Raw genomic sequence first — 24,911 nt, forward strand, 5'->3', positions numbered from 1 at the left:
GTCAATTCTTGGCATGGGGTACGCATCAAAACAGGAGATCTCATTAAGTACGTTTAAGTCGATAATAAATATCCATGTTTGATCCAGTTTCGGAACAAGCACGATCAGTGATGATCACTCGCTGTAGGACCTCTCAATTACACCTAACACCAGCATTTCTTGGAGTTCTGCTCATATGATCTGTTTCTGAGCTTCAGGCAGTCAATAGGGTTTTAGGCAGATCACTCTACCCGGTGGAGTGAATATCTGATGGGTAATCCCTTGTACCCTTCCCGGCCGTAGTGAAAACACATCTGAATATTTCTGAATCGATTGTAAGAGCACCTGATATTCTTTGATCCGCAGGCCAGTCGCAATGGTTACTCTGTGTATTTATGTGGGTAGTGGAGTTGTCCTGGTGTTTGCATACATAGCAGTAGCTGGGGATTACCGTTCTCATGCCCAGCTTTTAACTTATTGATGTGGTATAATGGGGAAGGTTTGTGCCTATCTGCCTATTGTAGCTTAGAGGTTAGTGTGGAAACCTATTCCATTCATGATGGTAAAGGGTCTATGCCACCGCACCAGCAGCTTGTTTTGGGTGGTTGGTAACAAAACCATTACCTGGTCTACGATCTGAAATGTTTGCAGTCTTGCACCTTGGTTGTAAGCTTGCTCTTGTCTTGTTTGGGCGGTCTGGAGATGTGTTTTGACTAATTCTCGCACCATTCCTATATATTCTAGGGTGTTTCTGATGAGGGGATGATCACTCTTCTGTTCTCTGTGAGGGCCTTCCCATTCTTTACAGAGGATTTCGAGGATGTTTTTGAGAATTCCAACCATACAGTAGTTCAAACTGAGAGAACCCCGTTTGGGGATTGGGTTATTATCATGACAAGGAAAAATCCCAAATCTTCATTGACTAGATTCCGGAGAATGTTTCAGCGTTTAACTGAATCATTCGACCAATCTGTCGATTTGTGGGTGGTTTACAGATGTTTTCAGGGTTTTTAGCTTCATGAGTTCCTTCAATTTTGACATGAAGCTGGTCCCTTGCTCTGTCAGGATCTCACACACTACACAACAGGCGCTGTTTAACTTCTGTCTAGATCCCGGGCCAGTAGATCCGGCTGAGAAGTGATTTCAAGGTCTTCTCTAATCCCAAATGGCCCACTGTCAAATCTGAATGCGCCAATTCCAAAACTGCTTTCCGACACTGGTGTGGAACCAGGAGTTTATGCTAATTAATTCTCTCCCCTCAAGGGTTAGCATTGACTCTATATAAGAGCCCATTCTTCTCTATGAAGTGAGGGGTCTTTAGAGAGCGACTCTCCTCCTGGGATACCAGGTTTCATCGTGCTTGTTCCAAGAGGGGGTCAGTCCTTTGTGCTTCTGTTAATTGGGCGGAAGCAGGTCCTGGGGTATCGTTGGAGCTCTCCGGGGCCTCTTGCAGCTCAGACATTTCACCAAATCCAGCTTCTCCATGTTATGCACTGTCCAATGTTCCGACCTCCATGATTTCTGGGACAAACAAATCGGTTGTGTTATGGGTTGTCCTTGTTTGATGACCTGGGAAGTATTCCCAATGTTCTGTAGAAAGACCTTGATCCCCCACGATAGTCCCAATCGATCGCTCATGCCCCTACCTTGAGGGAATGTTTCAGATCCAGGGCGGACTTTGAGGTAAATCTCCCATAGGTCCCCTCCAGTAACTCCATCTCTATTCTGGTACGGACCAAACCTTGACTCTTCGGGGGTATGATGACCTCTTGGTCCCCATAGAGATCACATCCAGCGGCCCAGGGTTACCCGCGTGGGGACTCGAGCTGTAGTGGTTAAACTTTGATTCGCAACATTTGGATGTGGGTTTACCTCTGTATCATGGCCTAAAGCATCCCACTTCTGAGACATGTGACAGAGTGGCCTGCCACAAAGAACCACGCTGACTCTGATAGCAAGTCCAAGGGTGTTTATTTTTAAGGGTGTTTATTTTTTTGGTTTACAGACTGGTTTGATGTTCAAGGAGAGACTTTTTCTGTGGTTCTCAGGGCTTGTTCCTTTGGGACCAGGATCTACCCATGTGATCTCTGCCTAGAGACCTGTAAGAAGCTGTTACAATGTGACCAAACTGGAGTTTCCTTTCCTGGTCACTGGACAATATTGCTAGATGTCTGCACACTTCTAGTCTCACTGACTGACCTTTTATGCGGGGCATGATTTCTCCTTCTATCTTGGAATAATTGCTTGCAGCTATTGCCAGCCTTAAACTCATTGCTGCTTCTGCTCCCTGGGAGTTCAATATCTCTCCCAGAATGGAGGTTAGTGCTGTAATCAAAGGAGTCCCAATTAGATGAAGGTACAACCGACTGTACTCTGAATCTCAACTATCACAGTGTTCCATTGGAGGATTACAATCTACTGGTATTATAATTGCTATAGCCCTATGTCTCTGCTGAGTGACCTGAGGGTAGTGTGATGAATCTGTGGATGTCCTCCCTTCTCCCCTAGGGAGAGACCTTTCCCATGGGACCAGGGTGATGCATCCACAGTACGATAGTCCCCCTGATAGTGGTGCACTGGGACAGGATCACATGAGAGAGGAAGCCCCTTATGGGATTAGGGACAGCCCTTCCCAGAGAATGTGTTATACCTGCACTTTGTTAGACCCTCCCTCTTTCCCCAAGCCAACTCTCCTGACTGGCGGGGAATCCACCGACAAGAAGGGTAACCCAAAGCTGGCTGGAGACAGAAGGTCCAGCCTGAGGAAGAAGAATTGACTGACGGAGACGCCACCAACCGGAGAGAATGCCTGAATGCTGCCGGAGCCTCAGATTGAAGCACTGGTGCTCACGGTCAGATTCTGGCCTTCTGACTATCCGCATCCGCACAGACCCTCCAAGGTGTTCCCTGAACAAGTGGCTAAAAACAGCTGAATTCATAATGCTCTGAGGGGAGGGGGAAGTGGATAAAAAAAGACTTCTTGCTTCTAACCTTCATGTGAAATGTGCAGCAAAATAAAGAACACATTAGTAGACATACGTTTTCAGTTTCATTACTCACAACACTTAATTCCCTCAAATTCAACCACACCCAAATTACCTGTTTACCCTCTGCAAAGGTTGGCAAGGATTGACTTTCAATAGAAATGTCTTCCTTTTTGTTGTCTCAAAACATTTTTTCAGGAAAACTTTAACAAGATGTCAGTTCAGTTTTATAATACATTTTTTGCAGAAGAGAACATCATAAGATAACTAAACTGTCCCCAACTAATTACCTAAAGGTTAAAAACTAGCAATCTTCCAGAAAAAAGAGAAAACTTCCTTAGTTGGGTATCACTCTTTAATTACACTTAAGGAAACTAGATTCTCTTGGCTCACTTGTTCAATGTGAAATTTAAAACCTTTTAAACTGCTTCTTCGTTTAATGAGGCAGTGAAACTCTGCATTCCAAGTCTCACGTTGCTGAGATGCACTCAATGACACTGCAGAGCACATCTGAGACACTACTGTGTGTCCTTACAGAGTTTCATCATTGCACGTGACTGAGACTGAGCAGGTAGTATCTCAGCTCAGAGTGCACATATTAAAGTTTATTTAGAAACCCAAGGGATTGTCCACTGTGTAGGCTAAAGTTAATGTCCCCGCCAGGAGCATGCCTCGTAACTAGATCCATCTGTGCCTCAGATCGGAGTGCACGCACACCAAACAGTTTCATCGATTGCCTCACCGGAATCAACAGATTTCAAGTTAAGCGCAGTTATGCTGAAGTAATCTTTAGAGCCTTGCTTTAAAAAAATATATATTTACAAAGTCCAACACTGTAATCATCAGAGAGCGTTGTTGCTTCTGAACAGTAAAGTCACTTCGTATCTCTGTATTTCCTTTGCAGGGCTCCTACCACATAGCTTCTGCTGTCCTTCGTAGAGTTCTCAAATCTGCTCACCGCTTCAATCTGGAAACCTTCTTTGACTAAGTACTTTGAAAGGCCTACATTTCGAAGAACTAAGATCACCTAAATCTTCCTGTCTGAAGTCTTGTATGAAAGGCAGTTTAGAATGTTCAGAGAGAGTCCAGCAGCCTGCCTCAACCAATCACTGCTTCAGGGTAGCCCCTCCATCTTGCCTTGGGAAATGTTCCTGTAGACTAAGTTAAGGGAAATAATGTGCACCAAAATATCCTACCAGAAGAATCACCACCCAGGAAGGAAATCCCCACCAGTCCCAGTACAGCTAGTAGTCAAACAGGTACGCTGGCATGCCGAGGGGTGCTGGAGGTCTCAGAAGAATCAAGGAAGAACTGTAGAACATGGGATAAGAGTCTGGGACCCTGGGAGAAACAGAGACAGTACAATGGGAAGCATATGCTTGGCAAGAGAATAAACCAAGCTATTACAACAGCGCATTGCAAGTTTGGGACCAACACCCATATTAGAGCCAGAGAGGGTCTAGAACCCTGAGAGAAACAGAGACAGTACTTTATTTTGTAATTCTATTGGTTTTTTATAACGCGCCTAATACCGTACCTGAGTTTGGTTTCTAAGCGTGGATCCAGGCTTCAAACCTCTGTTGCTCTGCGTGGTCTTGCTTCCAAGACCAGCACCTTGCCCCTGTGCTATCCTCCGTTCACTGCAGGGAGCATTTGCTTGGCACAAGAGTAAACCAAGCTATTGCAACAGAGCATTGCAAATCTGGTACCTGCACCCATGTGAGAGCCACAGAGGGTCTGGAACCCTGAGAGAAACAGAGGCAGTCCAAAGAAAGCAGATGCTTGGCAGGAGAGTAAACCAAGCTATTGCGACCATGCATTGCGAGTCTGGGACCCGCACCCATATGAGAACCTGAGAATAAGAGGATCCGAGACACTGAAAGCAAAAGATACAGTATTGCGAGTATGGGACTCACACTCTTATGAAAACCTAATAATACAGTGAAGTTCATTCAAGAAGATACAGGGTGTGGGAGCCAAGGAAAAAAGAAAGGGAAAATAAACCACATAAGGAGGCGATGAACTCCTAAAGTAGAACCCGGAGGAATACAGGAGAAAGGAGTTTACCCCTAATCCTTGGAGTAATACATTTTGGAACATTTCTTTTATCGTTTTGACCACCCGAGACATCGGAAACCTTTCTGTTGGCAAGAACTGGTGGCAAAAAATGCCACCTTTGTGCCTGTGCCCTACTTCTGTACCCTTCCAGAAGGCTGCCTCTAGCTGACTCAGCTTAGTGGAATACCATATAGGGGTTTCCTCCTGCCTTGTGGGGCAGGTGCCCAATAAGGCTTTGAGTGTCTGAAATGGGAAGTGGTCCTTCCTCCCCTGCTATTACTGGTCCTGTTGCTGCCGGAGCAGCTCACAAAGCTCTATATTCTACAGCTTGAGTGTGGACAATGTCCTAACATCTTATCAGAATGTCATAGTGCTCCCATGAAGTGTTCCAAGGTTAACCTTTCCATAGGTAAAGGACCATGTGTAGCCCTTGTGGGATTTGTCAAGCACCCTTGAAACCAGTTCCGGTGGTCTACCATGGTGTGTGTACTCTATTTGATCTAGATCCCTCCTAATGCATAGGGTTTCAAACAAGTCTCCTGGCTTCACGCAAGGCATCCTCATGTAAACAGGGTTTCCCCTGGCAATCCTCCAGGCACTGCCACTGTAATGTCGGTGTTGACATCTCCAACACTTCCTTCCTGTATCCACTTGGTTACCTCGCAGTGGCAGTTTACAGGTATAGGGACATCAAGGTGTAGGTTATCCATTCTAATATCTTTTAGCTAGATAGCTATTAAGAGTATTTGCTTGAAAAGACACCCTGCTCTTCACTAGAATGTGTTATTCTTTGTAACACCAGGTATGTAACAGCCCCCTTAGTTCCTCTTGGGTAGCTAAGTAGGGAGAATATTATTAGGGTGGAGGAGTGGATGAGCAATGTCCTGCTGTGGTCACCAAACATGATGTGATGTTTATCACCCACGACCTCCAGAGCAGGGGCTGTGGTTGGAGTAGGGGTAACGAAAAGCACGTACCTGTCACTGTGCACCGTGCATCAGTAAGTAGAGTAAACAACAACCCCCTGCAGTGAGTGACTGCTCTCATTCATAAGCACAGGAGAGGCTTACTAATCTCACATTGGGCCTCATTACGACTCCGGCGGTAGCCGTGCCAGTAAAAACGGCAGGCTGCTGCCTGAGTCGTGTTTTTTTCCGCGCTTGGCAATGGGGAATCACCGGGGCATTACAGCCTCGGTGGTCCCTGAAGCCGGGAGCCGGAAAATGTTCCTCCCCATTCCCATTCGAGTCCCATAGGACTTAATGGGAATGAGGAGGACGAATGCACCAGCACTGTGTGCAACAGCGCTGGTGCATCCGTCAAAGTCTGCGGGTGGGTGCCGTTCCACCCACCAGGTCACACCTGGCGGGCGGGAGGGCATCCTGCCTGCAAACTCGTACTCTGCCGGTCCGGTAACAACGGTGTCGGTAAGCCTACCGGCACTGTTGTTACCGGACCGGCAGGGTCATAATGAGGCCCATTATATTTTATTGATAGTCCACTGCTCAGACCTTCGAGTAACCCTTCATAAGTGTATTAAAAGACAAGTACCATATATAACACATCAATACTCAATATTCAAATAGATGCCCCACACTTAATGTTCATGTTCGAATGCTTCTGGCAAAACACTCAGTAATGAACACTCAATGAATGCTTCTTATGGCCTCATGTATAAAGTACATCTTTTAATTGTATGTTGTTGTAGATGCCTTTAGCCGAGGCAAAGATATTGACAAATGAGAAATAAGTAGCAAAGAAACATTGCTACCATAATGATCACTGTGCACAACACACTTAAAATGCAAAAGTCATCAATGAATCTACTCAAGAGTTAAGACTGGTCAACCTTCTCCAAGATATCATGATCACCTCAAACAACAACTACCTGCCTCTCCAGGACTCACTAGGCAATCTCACCAATCTTGTTAGAACAATTCTAAAGAATCACTTGCCCTTTCCATACATCAGCACATTTCCCAATGTGATATCAATGGAGGATACAACAAAACCCTTTCATACTCACTATCTGTAGAGGGTAGGTAGATGTGGGCTTAGAGAAGACAGGATGCCTGAAGTGGTTTACACAATCCAAGAAAAATGCCAAGAAATGCTGTAAAATATCAAAAACCACCAATAGAAAACACACTTGTCTTTTCATCAAAAAGCATACAAAATAGGACAAAATACTTCAAAAAGTCTACGAGTCTATCGATCCAATATACAAACTGCAATAGTAAAACATAATTACAAAATATAAAATCACATTAATATCCATAATCACACTAGGGCACAGGTAACATTTGTCAATATATTTGCCTAAAGGCATCTATAACAACATACAATATACAATTACCACACTATACCATTACCATTCTCGCATAAGCCTTTGACATACATAGCTCATGGCATTACAAATACTGATTGAGCCACTAGGAATGGTCTCCATCTTTGGCCCTGTGCCCTTAAGAGTATCCTTGACTCGAGGTAGTACCATATTTAAGAACTGCACTATTGCTAACTGTACCCTTTCCCTCGGATTAGAAAACAACATTTGCCATAAATGATCGTCTGTCGCCTCCGTGTGGATTGTAAACACATTATCAAGGTATCTTGACCCTGCATTCTTCAGAGCTCCACATTCTACTAGCAGATGTTGGAGGGTTTCCCTTTTTTCTATTGATAAACAGTATCTACAATAATTACATTCCATAGGGATCAGTTTCTGCCTACACAGAACATCACGGGTCTCCCCTAGATTCAGTCTGAACCTTAGGAAATCCGCCCGCACTTTCAGTCACGGACATTTCACCAAATACGGGGCCATCGTTCCATATCTCTTTATTCCAAATAACCAGATATCAAAATCTTTATACTGAGTGTACTTTGCTAAATTTCTAGCCCAGTCCGCTTGAAAGTGTTTTTCTTTCGCACGGTCGGGGTTTGAGATCAGCAAGTCGAGGGACACATCCGCCTTTGCCAGTTGATCAAACACATTATTCCGCCATGCCTTCGGGAATACATTCCTAGATTTTAACAGGTTATAGCCAGTTATTTCTAGAATAGTTCTGCTATTTATTCCCATCAGGCATTTGCGTAAGAAAGCACATTGTCTCCACAATGCGTGAACACGAATGGATAATGACCCCAATTCATGGCGGATTAAAGCAATTGGTACTGCATTGGGTGGAGTTAGTATATGTTTCCAATACTTTCCTTCCAGCACCTCCCAATAATGACATTTGTCAAGCAGCCTGCCCTCCACACCATATAGCATGATTGGCAATACCTTCATTTTATAGAAGGACACCACATGCTTCAGGGAGAATTTCCCAAATCTGGTTATTAGAATTCTAGACTGCGAAATTAAGTGCTGCAATTTGTTCCCAACAGCAGCTGCCTTGGCAGGTTTGTTTTTCCTATTAGTTATGTCAGTCCCCAAATATTTGTATGTCGACACTCTTAATAATTTAATGTCTTGTAGTGTCCAAGATAGGGCAAGGGCACTGTTCTTGCGGCACACAGTAGCTGAGCAACTTCGGATTTGGGATTTGGAGACATTGATCATTAGGTTATTTGTTTTAACATACTCTCCTAACCGCTTCAACATGCGTTGAAGACCTTGTGACGTTTGTGAGAGTAACACTGGTCGTCCGCATATAGCAGATAAGGGATTTGCTGAACACCAATCCTCGGAGCATCACCGTTACAGTTTGCAAATTCAAGGCCCAGATCTAAAATGAAAAAATGAAATAGAAACGCTGCCAGTGCACAGCCTTGTTTTAGCCCACGATGGGTCCCGATTTCTGGTGATAGCCTCCCATCAAGGCTAATACGCACTCTCATTGATGTTTTCAAGTGGAACATAATAATTAATGACAGGAGACAGTGCAGGCAGCCATACTCAACCAGTTTTTGGAAGATCCGAGCTCTGTCAACTGAGTCAAACGCGGCTCTGAAATCAATAAACCCCATATACAGGGGTTGCTTGCATTTCACCTGCTGGGCTTTAATCATTGTCAATGTTATTGTATTTGGGATGGTTCCCAGGCATTTTACAAAACCTGTTTGCAGGGGATCAATTAGATTTTTGCTCTTTACCCATTCCTGTAATTTGCCCAACAGTAGCCGACCAAACAATTTCCCTGGGACATCGAGCAGAAGAGATGGGCCTATAACTATTTGGATCTTGTCTGGATTGGGATTAACCATGGTGCCAGCCAATTAGAATTGAGGTTGTGAGCTTTTTTACCTTTGGTGGAAAAATAAATAATATTCCCCATACAGGTCAGTCATAATCTAATAGTTCTGCACAAAGGTCAACAGGCAGAGTCCTCTGGTGACTTAAATGCCTAAAAACAGCCAAGTATCAGAGTTTAGTGGCTTTAAAATCCAGCCAGGAAAAAAGGAGGGAGTTGACCCCTGCCCTCGTTTTAGACTCCAATGCTTTTCCCTGTTCAAGACTCCTGTCTGCCTCCTATCTTCTTGCCAGCTCTCTTCGGGTTCACTCACAGCCAAAATCTCCTGTGCCTTACTAACAAAGCCCATTTTATACTCTCTGGGCTTCCACTGTTAATGCCTACTATTAGCATATCTATCTGTCAGCAGCTTAAAGTCTGTTAAACAAAAAGCTATCCAGCCCTCTGACTCAATATCAGTGCTCAACATCTTTCCTGCGAGAAACAAAAAGTTTGTTTGTCTCAAGAATCTCTAGGCCAGAGAAAAGTGGGGACACAAGGTTACCCCTAAAATGAATACAAGTTCCAGGAGCATCCAAGAAATATTCCAAGGAAAGACGGCTCACACAGATCCCAAAATGTTCTAGGGTACAAGGATAATCCTTCTGCGTGGAGTTCGAAAGAGTCAAAGAGTACAACATGAACCAGTGCTGCACTATGATGGCAATAAGGAGATTGTTGGAGCAGATGATAACAGGTAGTCATATTAGGTTTTACAGGAGACACACTGTGTAAAGACATTTGGAAGGATTTCGGGGACAGAAACCTGGGACCCTTGAAATCACACTGAAAATATTCACCATGGAGTAGTTTTAGCATACCACTGGTATCCCAGCCAGAGCCAATAACAATACCCCTATAAACAAATGGGAAGGATCAGGAATATATATGCCGGCAATGCAGCCATGAGCCAAAGAGTAGAGCACCAAAGGGGTAGTAGAGAAGGCAGTACAAAGAAGAGAGTGGAGGTTGTATAAGAGGTTGTATAACCAGGCCAATAGCCAAGAACTGGTGCAAGTAAGAGGAAAACCAGAATTCATTTCTGAAAAGTAAACAAGGAGTCAGTAACAGGAAAGCAAAATTAGGTCAATGAAATGCTAGAGCAACACAAGTCTAAACTCACTGTCAAGGACTATGCCATCAGTCTGAGTTTCTTATGTAGTATCTGCATCTTTCTGTGAAGAATCCAGAGGTGGCGTAACTTGCATTCTGTGCGTGGATACCCATGGGTGGGGAAGCCTGGGGCTTAGAGTTCCCATCCATAACCGGTTCCAGCCCTGCCAAGGGTGACACTGCTTGTGGGGTGTGCTTTACAATGTGGTCTTATCCTGTCTCGCATGAAAACAATGTCTGACTGTCCTAACTGCTGGAAGAGGAGTTGACAAAGACAGTAAGAGTCGGAAGGTGCTGCTGGGGCAGATTGGCCCTAGACCAGACCGAGGCAGTGGGAGGAGGAACAAGACGGTATGTATGGGGTAAAGGATTACATCGGTTGGGGAGGGGTTTGGGGTTGGGTTTGGGGTTGGGTTATAAGCCAGGGGAAATGGGAGGCCTAGCGGGGACCCGCCCCCCAAACTAAACAAAAAAGAGAACAGTATTTTTGGGGTATTTTCAGTACGTTAAAATCACAGGGAACCTTGAATTATACCTACAGCTTCTGGAGATGACACAGCGGCACATCAAACGCGGACTCAGGTCTGAGTCAGCTGATTCAGGTCTGGACATCTATAGGGTGCTTGGTGCTAGATAACCACAGGTAGAGGACCCAGGACAGCCTGCATCTAGATAGCTCTCAAGGAGTGGCCACATCCCAGGGACAAGAGGACTTGGCATACAGGGTGGGAGACTTTTTTTTAGCTGGTGCTGAGACTTTTATGTTTGCTACTTTGACTTTTATGTTAACTTTCTTGTTGGTAACAATAAAGAGTGCAAACTATATCTTCTGTGTCTAGTCATTAGTGAATACCACAAGGCCTCCTTGCCTCCCCCTCTCACCACTTTTACCACATAATGCATAAAAGGATCCGAATTGACCCTTTTGAGCATAACAACATGTACAGTAATAGTCTGAACCACTTTTGTACCCTATCACTTTCCACCCTCGATATGATATGCCAAGTGGATTTTCTAGAATACCACCAGTGGTATTCCAGGAAAAACACTACCATTACCAGTGGTAATGCTGTAATTGGGCCAGATAACTTAGATGTGCACGGGTAGGAGTGCTACCTTGCGCCACAGGATTTACAACAGGGAGCACTTTAGAAGCTGAGCCAATGTGAACATTGCACTTATATGTGGGGCATTGTGGGTTTCCTGCCCACATTTTGGAGAAGATCCTATTACAGATATTCATTGTTGTCCCAAAATGTTATCAATTGTTTCGAAACACAATTCATTGCCCAAATAGTAAATGGCAGTATAATTCATAATATGTAATATCAAGATGCTAATAATTACAGGTTAAAATGTTGTTGTTCCTTGCAAGCTGGTGCCACTGGTATGAGTAGGGGGACTGGTGCAAATCCTGCAGGTAATGGGTTGGTGCTGCTACAACAGGTAGAGTGGGCTAGTGCAGCTACTCTCCAGCTGATGCTCCTATTTATGAGTTTCTACCACTTTTCTGATTCTGTCCCTCCCTATGTGAAATTTACTTATTTGGGTCTGTTTTATATGCAGAAACCTAGAGTTCATCATTTCAAAATAAATATTACAAGTCTCTATATGCCAGAGGATGCTTCTCTGTGATTGGCTGAGATATCTTTTTGCTCCACCCCTCAGAAACAGCTCAAGAAGGCAGAGAATGAGAGGAAGTGGATGGACAAAAGAAACCGAGTGACAGAGGTAGGAATCTTAGTAGGTATCCGCAGAAATGTTCGTCAATACAATTTCGAATGAAGAATTGACTGCATCTTTTTTGTGAAATATTGGGATATTTAAAAAAATATATATGTGTGGTGTGGGTCAAGGGTAATAGTTAAGGTGGGGGGGTGTCTCCCCAAATTTATTAAAAAAAAAGAAAAAAAAGATTCAGTCATTTCACCATTCGAAATTTTCATGCACATCCACCTTAGTGCACATCCCCTTCCCATATTCCTCCCTCGCATACCCAGATCCTCCAGCAACCCTGTCCTCGGACGCGCGCATGCACACGCGCACAGACGCAATAAGTACCACATTCAAAACGCAACAAAATCCTTGTCATTTAGCGGATGTGAAAAGTGAAGACCATCTAAACTCGCTGCCTTCCCCCCCTCGATGTCCCGCATGATGTCATTTCAGTGTGAATCCCTTCTGTTCTAATATTTATGTGCTCATGGGCTTTGCAACGGAGGGGGCGGTGAGTTAAGATGGTCATCACTTCCCACATCCTCTGAATTTTAAGGATTTTGTTGCATTAAATTTGATCACTTTAACTCTCAACTAAAGTAGTTTGAACTAAATTTTAAGGGATGTTTTATACCTTGGTTTATTCAGGGCCCTCTAGCCATGGCCTTCGGCAACTGTGCATGCTGCACCAATAGGTTCCTTTGGGGCCCACTAACAATGGCATTCGGCCGTGGCCACTGTACATGTTCCAACCAGTAATATTTTCGCAAAAACCTATTACCCCATGCCTCGTAGATGTGTTCACTGCAGGTGCAAATTTAAAAAAACAATTTCACTTCCTATTCCCATAATATATTTTCGGGAATTAATTCAGGTTATGCCAGCTACTGTGGTAGTGTAACTGTGTGGCTATTCCTGCTACGACAGAAAAAACTTTAAAAAATGAATAACTTCCCCATCCTCACAGGCACTCACCATATGCTCCCCACCTCCTTTATTGGTCCCCCCGCATCTTGCAGAGTTGCTGCAGTAATCTTGTGAGATTCCCCCCAATAAGCTGCACATTTGCTACTTGTAATTGCCTCCCCAGACCACCCCTAATTCCCCACGTCTAGCCTGATGCAATTACATCCCTTTTCCTCCTACAGATAGCATTTTCAGCACTTTTCATTTCCGGCTTCCCATTAGTATTATTGGAGGAATCGCTCGCATTGAGCAAAAAATACATTTCTAAAAAGCTTCTCATCCTCTCTGCTGTAAAGCACCATGGTAGATGTATAAAAGTGTTTGGGAGCAGGGGGCACCCCCTTCTCTGTCAAATACTTTAAAAACTATTAGACAGATTTACCTGAAACCAGCCAATAAAATTATTCAAATGCATGGGGCCTCATTGCGAGTGTGTTACCGGACCGGCACAATCCGAGTCTGCAGGCGGCTGCCGTCCTGCCTGCCAGACCTGACCTGGCGGGCGGGACTGCAGCCACCCACAGACTTTCCGGGAAGCACCAGCACCGTCATCATAGGTGCCAGGGTTTCCATCATCCCCATTCCCATGGGACTCAAATGGGAATGGGGATTAACTTTTTTCCTGCGACTGACTTCAAAGAACACCGGGGTCGTAATACCCCGGTGTTTCCGTGGAGCCAGGCGCTGGAAAAATGCATGAGTCCGGTGGCAGCCTGCCGGTTTTACCGGCACGGCTACCGCCGGACTCGTAATGAGGCCCATTGGTTTCTTATTTGGTCCAAATCCATCCAGTGGATTTCGTGCTCCAGCTGTTCAAAAAATGCAATGCCCTTGTTCTCCATGGGAAAATGAATGGGAGTAGGATGAAAACAGTGTTTTTTTGTTTTCCTTATAACTTTTTATCTTTAAACACATTTTTCCAAAAATGTCCAGCTAGGGGGGGCCATGACAAACTGTTATTTCCACCCTATAATATATGCCATGGTTGAAGTACAGACCTGTTTTTCTAGTGGGGAATTAAAGACCAAAGAAAGGGTTTCTTTAATTAGTATACTTGGGAAGATTTAGTTGATACACCACCAGTAGCAAGGACCGAATGTAGGTCCTTGCAAAGATAGGAAACCACAGGAGGTATGTTTGACGATGTTCTGTTCATATCTACTACTCTTTTCTACTCTTTGCTATGTGAATCCTGGTGATGTACTTTAACATGATTTTCATCTATAGACATAAACCCAAAATATAGGGGCTGTACAGCATTGTTTGTTTTTTTCAGTCTGAAAGGCCATTCACTCAAAGTAGAAAGGTGTACACACACACACACACACACCCACCCTCCCCACATGTATTAGGTACCTCAACCACTAGCCATCTCTGAACATATGAAACAAGCACAGAGCATTGTACTTTTAGCCTACATAGGTGCAGGAAAGTATAGCAGAATTTGATGATTACTTACCAGTAATCTTCGGTTTTATGTGAAAAGACCGTTTTTTAAAGGTCTCAAGAGAAAAAGTCTGATTTACTTTGAACAATTTTCTTTTGATTGGAAACTGGCATTGTAAAGGTCTCTTCCCAATTATTACATGTTTGCGGGGTTTCATCCCCAGACCCCCTATTGTTCCTCCCTGCCACCCACCAGGCCGTTGGGAGGGAATCAGATTCTGTGATGAGGAATAGTAGAGCTCAATGTAATGAAGGTTATCTGACAGTAATCAATGCATTAGCACTTAATTCCTCTTACTCCTGACAGTCTTTATCTGCCCATGTGTCATATTCAGATATCATGATGCCCGATCGAGTGATGGATTACCCCTTTTGCCAATAGGTTCTATATAACATATAGTGAAATTCTGACTCCTGCAGAGCCACAATTCAATGCATTTACTTATTTTTGGTAGACCCCCCAAGACATTCCCTTCACTGAATGGAAATATGTACATATACGGTTAGCTAGACAAAAAAGCAGTTGGGCCAACATTTCAACTGTATTACACATGTATTTAACATATTTATAACTTAACACATAATGCACCAAACATGAAAAGATCTGAACAAGAATTTACTAAATGCATACTGTGAGGAATCTGAGGGCGTCCCCAGGCCTTTATGGGCTATTGCCAGTCCCTCCCCTATTTTTCCAGTAAAACATACCCCAGGAGACACCAAGCCGGCAATGAGCGGTCTAGTCCTTTCCGGACCAATCAACCTGCCGGGAGGTTTAAAAGCAGCAAGAACAGTGAAAATGGGGTCAGCTGTGGAATCAGACATACAGACTGCTAGAGGAACGCAGACCTCTCCTGGAAGGCGGCGGGGCAGACAGAGTGCTCAAGAGCCCGGGTTAGATGCAGAGGGTATGCCGGAGGTAGCTAGACTGAAAGAAGCTGGAGGCCTGTGGCGATCTATAGAAAGGGAACTAGAGTGACCAGGCAAAGCTTCGGAGTGAGGCCCGAGCTGCGAGAGACTCATCGGTGGCACATGCAAAGCCACAGAGAGCCGCAGCTCAAACAGTGGCAATGTGCATACGAGGAAGAATTTGGCAAATCAGGTGTGTCGGTTGCGTGACCTGTAATGGGTGGAACATGTGGTCTGACAACTGCGCATAGACTGAGGACACCTACCTATAGAAAAGCCACTTAAAATACAATGCAACACTTCGCTTGAACGCGGGACGCGGCAATGATATTTGCAGTTGGGATTGATCCCCGTTATTACACTTCCAGTAATGATCAAGAGAAATAAAGTTGGATAAGCCCTGATTTGAGAAAGGCACCTTGCCGAAACACGTGTAATCCATAGGGCAGATCAATTAAACTTCCTTATCAAACAACAGCAATTGGACTTGGTCTCCAGCATAATTTTTTTCTGGCGCAGTAATACGGTGTGACCACAGCAGCCTGGTTTCCCACTTAAAATACAAGCAAAGAAGCAAGTGATTGAATATAAAGGAAATTTGGTGTGAACTGAAATTAAGGAACTGTACTTTGTGAAATTGATGAAAGGTAACCAAAACAGAAGAGCAGGAAAGTATTACAAAGAATCGTGTTTTGGAAAAGTTGAAAGACTTGAAAGCTTGGGGAAGGGAGCCCTATTGCATTGTGAACTATCTCGAACTTTGGGGAAGGGAAATCCTTAGCAAACTAAGAGCTCGAAGAAGCTCTGTACTTTTATTTGAAGTTTGCCGGTCTGGTAAAAATGGTACCGGTAAGCTTGCCGGTAGTGTTGTTACTGGACCGGCAAACTTCGTGTTCTGCTCGCGGGTGCCTTCCCGTCCGCCAGGTCTGACCTGACGGGCGTACTGGCACCCGCAAGCAGAGCATGTCAGATTCACCGGCACCATTCTCAATGGTGCCGGTGCATCTGACCTCCCCATTCCCATTGAACCCTATGGGGCTCAAATGGGAATGGGGAGCATTTCATTTCGGCGTCCGCGAATGGGCAATTACCGGGTCTTGCATGGCAGTAATGACCCGGTAATTGCCAATTCGGGGGTGCCAGAATATTTCGCAAGTCTGGCGGCAGCCTGCCGGTTTTAATGGCAAGGCTACCGCCAAACTTGTAATGAGGCCCATTGTATACAAATAGATGTGAGGACAAGTATGGGTTTTGGACACAGACAGGCTTTTACTTTGGACTTCCTGGCGCAGACTATCCTTAGTTTTATTTAGGTAGGAAAATCCCGCCTTAGCATAGGGCAAGCCTGGCCTTTTTCCAACCCCTTTTTCTGTTTAATAAAGGTTTGTAGCCCAAACTTCAGTTCAGTTGTCTGTGTTTTCTTCATGATGACTTCACAATGCAACACATTTGATAATCACACCTAGCAGGAAAACAATGGCACATCTTGATCCCATGATGAATACCTCTCTTGATAAACAGTCGTTACACCAAAAGTGGTCCCAAATTGCAACACTGTGGAATCCACTCACCTACGGTTGGCAGTGAGAATAAATATTTCAGCACAGCAATTTAGCTCTAGAAGTGAACTCTCTAGGTTTCAGTCCTTCTCATTTGCAACTTCTTAACACGACTTGTTTTTATTGTCTCAAAAACCTGCTTATCCTCCCCCAACCTACGGCTGTCCTCTTCCTCCTCACCTGAGTGACTTTACTCAGAGCGGTCCTGGACCAGACGTCGTCGTGTAACGTGTCCTTTTCTTTTTTGAGAGGAATGGACCTGCCTCGGAAAGAAACCACAGTGGCCGCCTGTGAGCTGTAGCTCTGTGGCCCCTTTCCCGGAGCAGGCTTGAGGCGGAGAAAAAGCCAGAAAGGCAGAAAAAACCCAGTTGGAGTGGGTGAAGTGTAGAATCCGGGATGGCAGAATAACAAATAGTCTTCAACAGGAAGAGTTTCCAGGTAGGACATGCAAGATCCAAAGGCAACTGTCCATATGTAAAACCAGGCAGACTAGCAGAATGTGCCCTGCGTCGGGTTCTGTGTGAGCAGACGAAAACAGATTGAAATGGCAGAAGCAGTCAAAGAGAGCAAGTGGCTGGAGACGCGGCAGAGGAGCCGCCCGAGGTCAGCCACCGGCCGAGAAACAAGAAGAGTACCCGGTAGATAGAGGAGCCGGTCGAGACAGCAAACAGAAAAAGAGAACAAAGGACCCAGAGCGGGAGAACCAGGAAGGTAAAAGAAGGGAGAGCCGCGGGAAGTGAGACCCGCTAAGAAGGCAGAAGACCAGCAGCGCCAGAAAGAAGAGGGCTTGAGAGGGTGTTCCGGAAAGGAACAAAAAGCAGAAATACACGAAGCGTGTTAACCGAGAAAGGTGAAAGACCTAGCGGTTGCAACGCGCTGGCCGCTGGGAGTACCTAGAATAAGTACCTCCCAGCGGCGGCCATGACAGATGGAAACTAGACTGCTACTACCCAGCGTAGCGAAACGTGAAGGAGCAATCAATGGCGATGCATGACAGTATGCCCCCTCTTAGTTCCGGGGAAACCGGGTTTACCCAGATGGGCCCTATGAAATCTGGAAAGCAATAAGGGAGCATGCACAAAGGAAGCCAGTTCCCAGGAGTCCTCCGAACTCGGGTAACTGTCAGGTCTCGCTTTCTTGGTTGTATGGAGAGTGCATTTGAAAGCAAGAGTGAATGGCTACTCAAGAGAATTGGTTAGGCCTTAACTGTGCTGTTCAGAGTGTTGATAGCTCCCCTAGCCTTCTAATTGGCTGGAAGTGAATGAGAGGCAGAAATGAACACGTTTGGATCTTTGGAGAAGCAGGAAGAAGTCAGGAGAAAAAGAAACAGTTACCAGAGCTCGTGGGACAGTGATAAGATAAGTGGATTTTGTAGTTTCCTTTTTGAACAACTTATGAACCTGTTTTACGGCGCTTGTTATGTGGTAAACGAACTTTAAACATTGTAATTAGTTATTTTCTTAATTATAATAAACTGTAAAACTGCTGCAGTTTAGGGAACTGTTTAGCTTATTGGGCAACGGCGCTCCAGTTCAGTCGCGCGCGCGTGTTAACTGCGCATGTTAAGGCAGCTGCCGACTAATGAAGAGGCCTTGTTTAGAATTGCAAGGTCGAAAATAACTAATTACAATGTTTAAAGTTTGTTTACCACATAACAAGCGCCGTAGAACAGGTTCATAAGTTGTTCAAAAAGGAAACTACAAAATCCACTTATCTTATCACTGTCACACAAGCTCTGGTAACTGTTTCTTTTTCTCCTGACTTCTTCCTGCTTCTCCAAAGATCCAAACTTGACTAAAAAGGGCAGACTTTTTCTTTTTCTGCTATGGTTCTGTACCTCACTGGCTTACTTGACAGTTTTACTGTTGTCCTTTCAACTGTAACTGCTTAATTAAGCCTTTGTTAATTGATTGCACTGCCTCCTAGGCTTGCGGAACATTTTCCTTATTACATCAGTCTCCGTGCATGCGTGCTACACTAAATTAGTTTAGTATTTCATTTGGACACATGGGCAGATGTGCGACAGTTATTTTAAATTCAGCGCTTGTTTTGAGCTCATGCGCCAACCCGCAATAAACAGATCCCACTGCGCATGTAAAAATAGTGTTAGTCAATACCGAAAAAACAACCCTGATGCGCACGCGCGAAATGGTAGTGTTTCTGATGGGACGGACCAGCGTGACGCGTTTAAACTTCCCGAAACGCTGTTACTATGAAGCAAGTAATGAAACTCTTTCTCAGCTATGAAATGTTTATTTAATCAATTTTCTTCAAATCCTCTTAGCGGCGTGACGCTCATTCGAATCCACCTACAGCCAGTAGCACTTGAAAAAGGACAGCAGAAAGGACAGCAGTAAAGCCTTCCTGTAAGCTTCTAGGTGAAGAAGCAATCGGCAAAAGACAGTTATCCTCTAGAAAAGAAACAGAACATTTAGTAAGAAAGGTGGTTGCCTAGGCGTCAAGGACCTATATGGAAAAGTTGTGACCTTCTTCCAGTCTTCAACAAAAGTAACGTGTTTCCTCTAGGCATTCAGTAGAGGAAAGTCAGGTATGGTTTTAAATATAGTTATATATGGATGTTAGAAGATGCATCAAAACAGACAAGGTTAGTTAAACAAGAAAGGTTTTCTTATTCTTGTCTTCCTAACAGGTTGTGAGGTCTAGCTCGAGAACGAGATCTGGCATTTTGTTATTTTATCCCAATTCCCCTTTTCCCTTGGAAGTGTATTCAGCCTAACTGTAAGTCATTCAGTTAGAAGGATTACATTACTGATGGATTATGGGGTTCAGCAGCTTCCGCGGACACTCAGCAAGATTGAGCCTGACAGTATGAAAGGCCAGAAAATATAAGTCCCAGAGGAGACATCCATGGAGGCAATTGGATCCCTGATTAGGGAGTTGAGAAAGGAGTTAAGGGTAGCTCACCGGGAAAATATGAATTTAGAAAGGCGAGTGAATGAGTTGAGTGAAAAGGTTATCCTACTTCAGGGAGTGGGGGAAGTTTCGGAGAATAGAGGTTTCCCTCCACTTTTGGACAGTGAAGGAGAGGGGCAATCTCCCAGTAGTGGGGCAGGGACAATGGGGTGTTTTAGAGCTTTGGTGATGCCTCTTCCTTTGGCAGCTCCGGAACGTTATCATGGGGACTCGAAAAAGTTCCATGTTTTCCTGACACGGTGTGAGTTACATTTTCTTAGTCGGCCTGAATTGTTCCCTACAGAAGTGTCCAAAGTTACTTTTATGATGTTATATTTATCAGGGGAGTCTTCTACTTGGGCGGGGTTGTTGGTGAATCTGAAGAGTGCCGCATTAACAAGATTTTCCCTCTTCTTGCAGGAATTTAGGAAGATGTTTGACAGAAGGCAGGTTTCTCTAGAGGTGGATGGAGAGTTGTTAGACTTGTGTCAGGGAAACAAAAGAGTTGACAGCGTATATCACCCAATTTAGATCTTTGGTTTTGGAGAGTAATTGGCCTGAGGAAAAAAGGTCTTCGCTTTTTTATAGGGGTCTAAGAGAGGAATTAAAGGATGCCTTGTCTAATGTAGTCCAGCGTCCTTCCTCATGTGATGCTTTGATAGACCTGGTAATGCAACTAGATTATCGTCTGAGTGAGAGAAGGGTGGAGCGTCGTCGCAGTAATCAGGGGGAGATAAGAGTACCTTTCAAAGGGGACCGGCCTAGATTGGAGGTTGTGAATAGGGAGGCTAAGGTAAAAGGAAGTGAGCAGACTAAAGTGAGGGGTCCTCTGACCAAAGAAGAAAAGACTAGAAGACAAGAGAATAATTTGTGCTTATATTGCGACAGGAGTGGACACTTTTTGGGAAACTGTCCGTTCACTCCGAAGAGGTCTCCTTCATCTACAGGCAAGGAGCAGCAGATTGTTAACATGATGCAAGCAGCAGTTCCTCATATTACAGTGAACGTATCCTTAAGACGGAAGGCTGAAGTGAAGGGAACAGGTCCGGTGGTGGTGGATTCAGGGGCTACCGGGAATTTCATGGACTGGGGGGGGGGGGCAAAAGCTCTTGGCATTCCGAAAGTATTGAAAGAGGTGGTGGAACAGGTCAGGGCAGCAGATAGTACCTCACTTTCCTCTGGTCCCATCACTCACCAAACATGCACTTTGGTTTTGGAAGTGGTGGGAGGTCACAGGGAAGAGATTTTTTTTGAGTTAATTGATAACCCGTTTCTGAAGATCATTCTAGGGATGCCATAGTTAACTTTACACAATCCTAAAATAGATTGGAGTGGTCGAGTGGTGGAACTACAGTCTAACTTTTGTCTGGAACATTGTTTTTTAGAACAGGATGAGATGGAAAATCAGATGCAGGAGGGTACGTTTTCGTAATTTCTAGCAGAGATGGGGAAGGAAGGTCACGAGATTGGAGCAATTGTTGGACATCTCCCACAGTGTTATCAAGATTTTAGGGATGTGTTCGATGAAAAAGTAGTGGGTGAGTTACCTCTTCATAGAAGTTTTGATTGCAAAATTGAGTTGGAACCTGGAGCCATGTTACCCAGTAGTAGGGTGTATGCTCTTACAGAGAAAGAGAATGATTATTTAAAGGAAAATTAACAGAAAATCTAGCAAAGGGATTTATTCGTCACTCCCAGTCTCTGGCCGCCTCTCCATTATTTTTTGTGCCAAAGCCTGATGGGCTTTTAGGACGTGTATTGATTATAGGGCTGTGAATAGGGTGACAGTCAAGAATCGGTATACTCTCCCTCTTATTTCAGAGATTCTGAATCCGGTTCAAGGAGCGACAGTCTTTTCTAAATTATACTTACTTGGTGCTTATCATTTGGTGCATGTGCAGGAAGGGGACGAGTGGAAAATGGCTTTCAAGACCAGATTTGGACTTTGAGTATCAAGTGATGCCCTTTGGTCTGTGTAATGCTCCTGCGGCCTTCCAGTTTTTTATGGATGAAGTGCTACGGGAGTTTCTGGATGTGTTTGTTGTTGTATATATTGATGACATCTTAATCTATTCCCAGGATTTAGAAGAACATCAGGTGCATGTCAGACAGGTATTACAAAGACTCAGGGAAAATCATCTTTTTGCCAAGTTAGAAAAAAGTCGGTTCCGCGCAGAGTCGGTGGAATTTCTGGGGTAAATTATATCACCAAAAGGTTTGGAGATGAATCCCTGCAAAGTGCAAGCTGTGCGTGATTGGCCAACTCCGACGAAGGTTAAGGAGATTCAAAGTCTCATAGGTTTTGCCAACTTCTATCTGAGGTTTATAGAGGGATTTTCTAGGTTAGTTACTCCTATCACTAGACTGTTAAAAAAAGGAGTAAACTTTGTTTGGAGTGTGGAAGCAGAGGAAGCCTTTCAAGAGTTGAAGAGGAGGTTTACCTCGAAACCCATTTTGATTCATCCGGATCCCTCTAAACCTTTTTATGTGGAGGCAAATGCTTTGAATTTGGCAATGGGAGCAGTGCTTTCTCAGAGGCATGAGGTGTCGGGGCAGCTACATCCAGTGGCATTTTATTCCAAAAAAAAATCTTCAGCAGAGCAAAACTATACAATATCGGATAGGGATCTTTTGGCGATTAAGTTTGCGTTTGAGGAATGGTGGCATTTTTTAAAAGGGGCAAGGCATGCTGTTACGGTTTTGACGGATCATCAAAATTTGTTATTCCTCAAATCAGCTAAGACCCTTACTCCTAGGCAGCTAAGGTGGTTGTTGTTTTTTGCTGATTACGACTTTATGGTAACTTTTGAACCTGGCAAACTTAATGGCAAGGCTGATGCTTTATCCAGTGAGGTTAAGACAACATGTGAACAAATACCAGTGATTGCTCCCGATCGGTTCATTTCAGCCGGGATTCAGAAGAGAATTGAGGTTGAGGAGGAGGTTCGTAAATCCATGTCCTTGTTGCAGATGGAAGAGTGGGCTCGCTAGGATCCAGTTTATAGAGTTAAAGAAGGCTTACCTTATTATGAAGAAAGACTCTTTTTACCCACGGAGGAATTACGGCAAAGAGTGCTGAGTGAATGTCATGATTCGGTGTTGACAGGTCATCCTGGATTTTGGAAGACACTGGACCTGGTGAGAAGAAATCTTTGGTAGGAGAAGATCAGACAGGACACCCTGAATTTTGTAAAACCTTGTGTGGTGTGTGCACAAGCTAAGAGTCTGGTGGGGAAGCCATCTGGGTTGTTGGAGCCATTACCTGTTCCGCAGCGTCCCTGGCACACGATTTCCTTAGATTTTATTACAGACCTTCCAAAAGATAAAGGATGCCCATCAATTTTGGTAGTGGTTGATCTTCTATCTAAGGAGGCACACTTCATTTGTGTAGAGGGAGAGGTTACCGCGGATTGTCTGGCACATACATTCTTACACTGTGTTGTCAGATTGCATGGCCTTCCCAGCAAAGTGATTTCGGATAGGGGTTCTCAGTTTATTTAAACATCTTGGAGAGCTTTTTGTAGGAGACTGGGAGTGGAAGTATGTTTAACTTCAGGTTACCATCCCGAGATCAATGGACAGGTTGAAAGGGTAAATCAAGAGTTGGAGAAATATCTCAGGTGTTATCTTCAGGTAGATGAGGAATGGGTAGATTTACTCTGGTTAGCTGAGTTTGCCTATAATAATTGTAGTAAGGATGCCTCTTCCATGTCCCCATTCTTTTTGGGTCAAGGTTTTCATCACCGATTTTTAAGTTTTGAGTTGTCCAAGGATTCGGAGAGCACTAGGGTGGAGGATCGATTAAGAGTGATGAGAGACAATCTAGAAAGAGCTAAAAGGGTGTTGTTTGATTATAAGCAGAAGTATAAGGAATTTGCAGACCGGAAAAGTAGATTAAGTCCGGAATACAAGGTAGGGGATTTCGTTTGACTCTCTACCAAGCACCTGAGAATTAAAGGGAAAAATAACTTCAGTCTTCGATATGTAGGCCCTTTTCAGGTGATGAAAGTGATTAATCCAGTTGCGCTGCGTTTGCTGTTACCAAGAAATGTAAAGGTACACCCAACTTTTCACACAACTCTTCTGAATCTGTTAATAAGGGGGGCCCGGTTGTTGGCATCTCCTACTCCTGTGGTGTTGGAAGACTCATCTGAGGAATTTATTGTGAGGATTATTGATTCAAGGAGAGTTAAAGGAAGATTGCAATATCTCATAGATTGGGAAGGGTTTGGGCCGGAGGAGCGAACATGGGAGTATGAGTCAGATGTGCATGCTCCACAGCTAGTGGTAGAAGGCATCCTTCTAAGGTTGGCCGTGGGACAGGGCACTAGAGGGGGGGTACTGTCAGGTCTCGCTTTCTTGGTTGTATGGAGAGTGCATTTGAAAGCAGGAGTGAGTGGCTACTCAAGAGAATTGGTTTGGCCTTAACTGTGCTGTTCAGAGTGTTGAGAGCTTCACTAGCCAAGATGGAGGTTCTCAGTAAGGTTCCCAACCAGCCTTCTGATTGGCTGGAAGTGAATGAGAGGCAGACAATGAACATTCTAAACTGCCTTTCATTGTCAGCAGCCCAGCTGAGAGGTTTTTATTCCCAAGTTCCTGTGACTTTGAATGAAAGTCTGGGCCTTTTAGTCAAGTTTGGATCTTTGGAGTAGCAGGAAGAAGTCAGGAGAAAGAGAAACAGTTACCAGAGCTTGTGTGACAGTGATAAGATAAGTGGATTTTATAGTTTACTTTTTGAACAACTTATGAACCTGTTCTACGGTGCTCGTTATGTGGTAAACGAACTTTAAACATTGTAATTAGTTATTTTCTTCATTATAATAAACTGTAAAACTGCTGCAGTGTAGGGAACTGTTTAGCTTATTGGGCAACGGCGCTCCAGTTCAGTCGCGCGCGCATGTTAACTGCGCATGTTAAGGCAGTTAAGTTTTGAGTTGTCCAAGGATTCGGAGAGCACTAGGGTGGAGGATCGATTAAGAGTGATGAGAAACAATCTAGAAAGAGCTAAAAGGGTGTTGTTTGATTAAAAG

The 24,911-nt window shown here is 44.3% G+C and overlaps 1 protein-coding gene across 5 annotated transcripts in view; it reads left to right on the forward strand.

Moving 5' to 3' along the window:
• Window positions 1-24,911, forward strand: part of LOC138582108 (uncharacterized) — a 673,069-nt gene that overhangs the window by 518,348 nt on the left and 129,810 nt on the right. For all 5 annotated transcript variants that reach the window (XM_069653080.1, XM_069653077.1, XM_069653079.1 and 2 more), the window contains exon 7: window positions 12,041-12,103. In XM_069653080.1, the coding sequence (XP_069509181.1) occupies window positions 12,041-12,103 (63 nt within the window). The remainder of the gene's footprint in view (window positions 1-12,040; window positions 12,104-24,911) is intronic.

The sequence above is a fragment of the Ambystoma mexicanum genome, chromosome 3q (assembly GCF_040938575.1).
Source record: "Ambystoma mexicanum isolate Mex_15411 chromosome 3q, UKY_AmexF1_1, whole genome shotgun sequence".
Lineage (NCBI taxonomy): Eukaryota > Metazoa > Chordata > Amphibia > Caudata > Ambystomatidae > Ambystoma > Ambystoma mexicanum.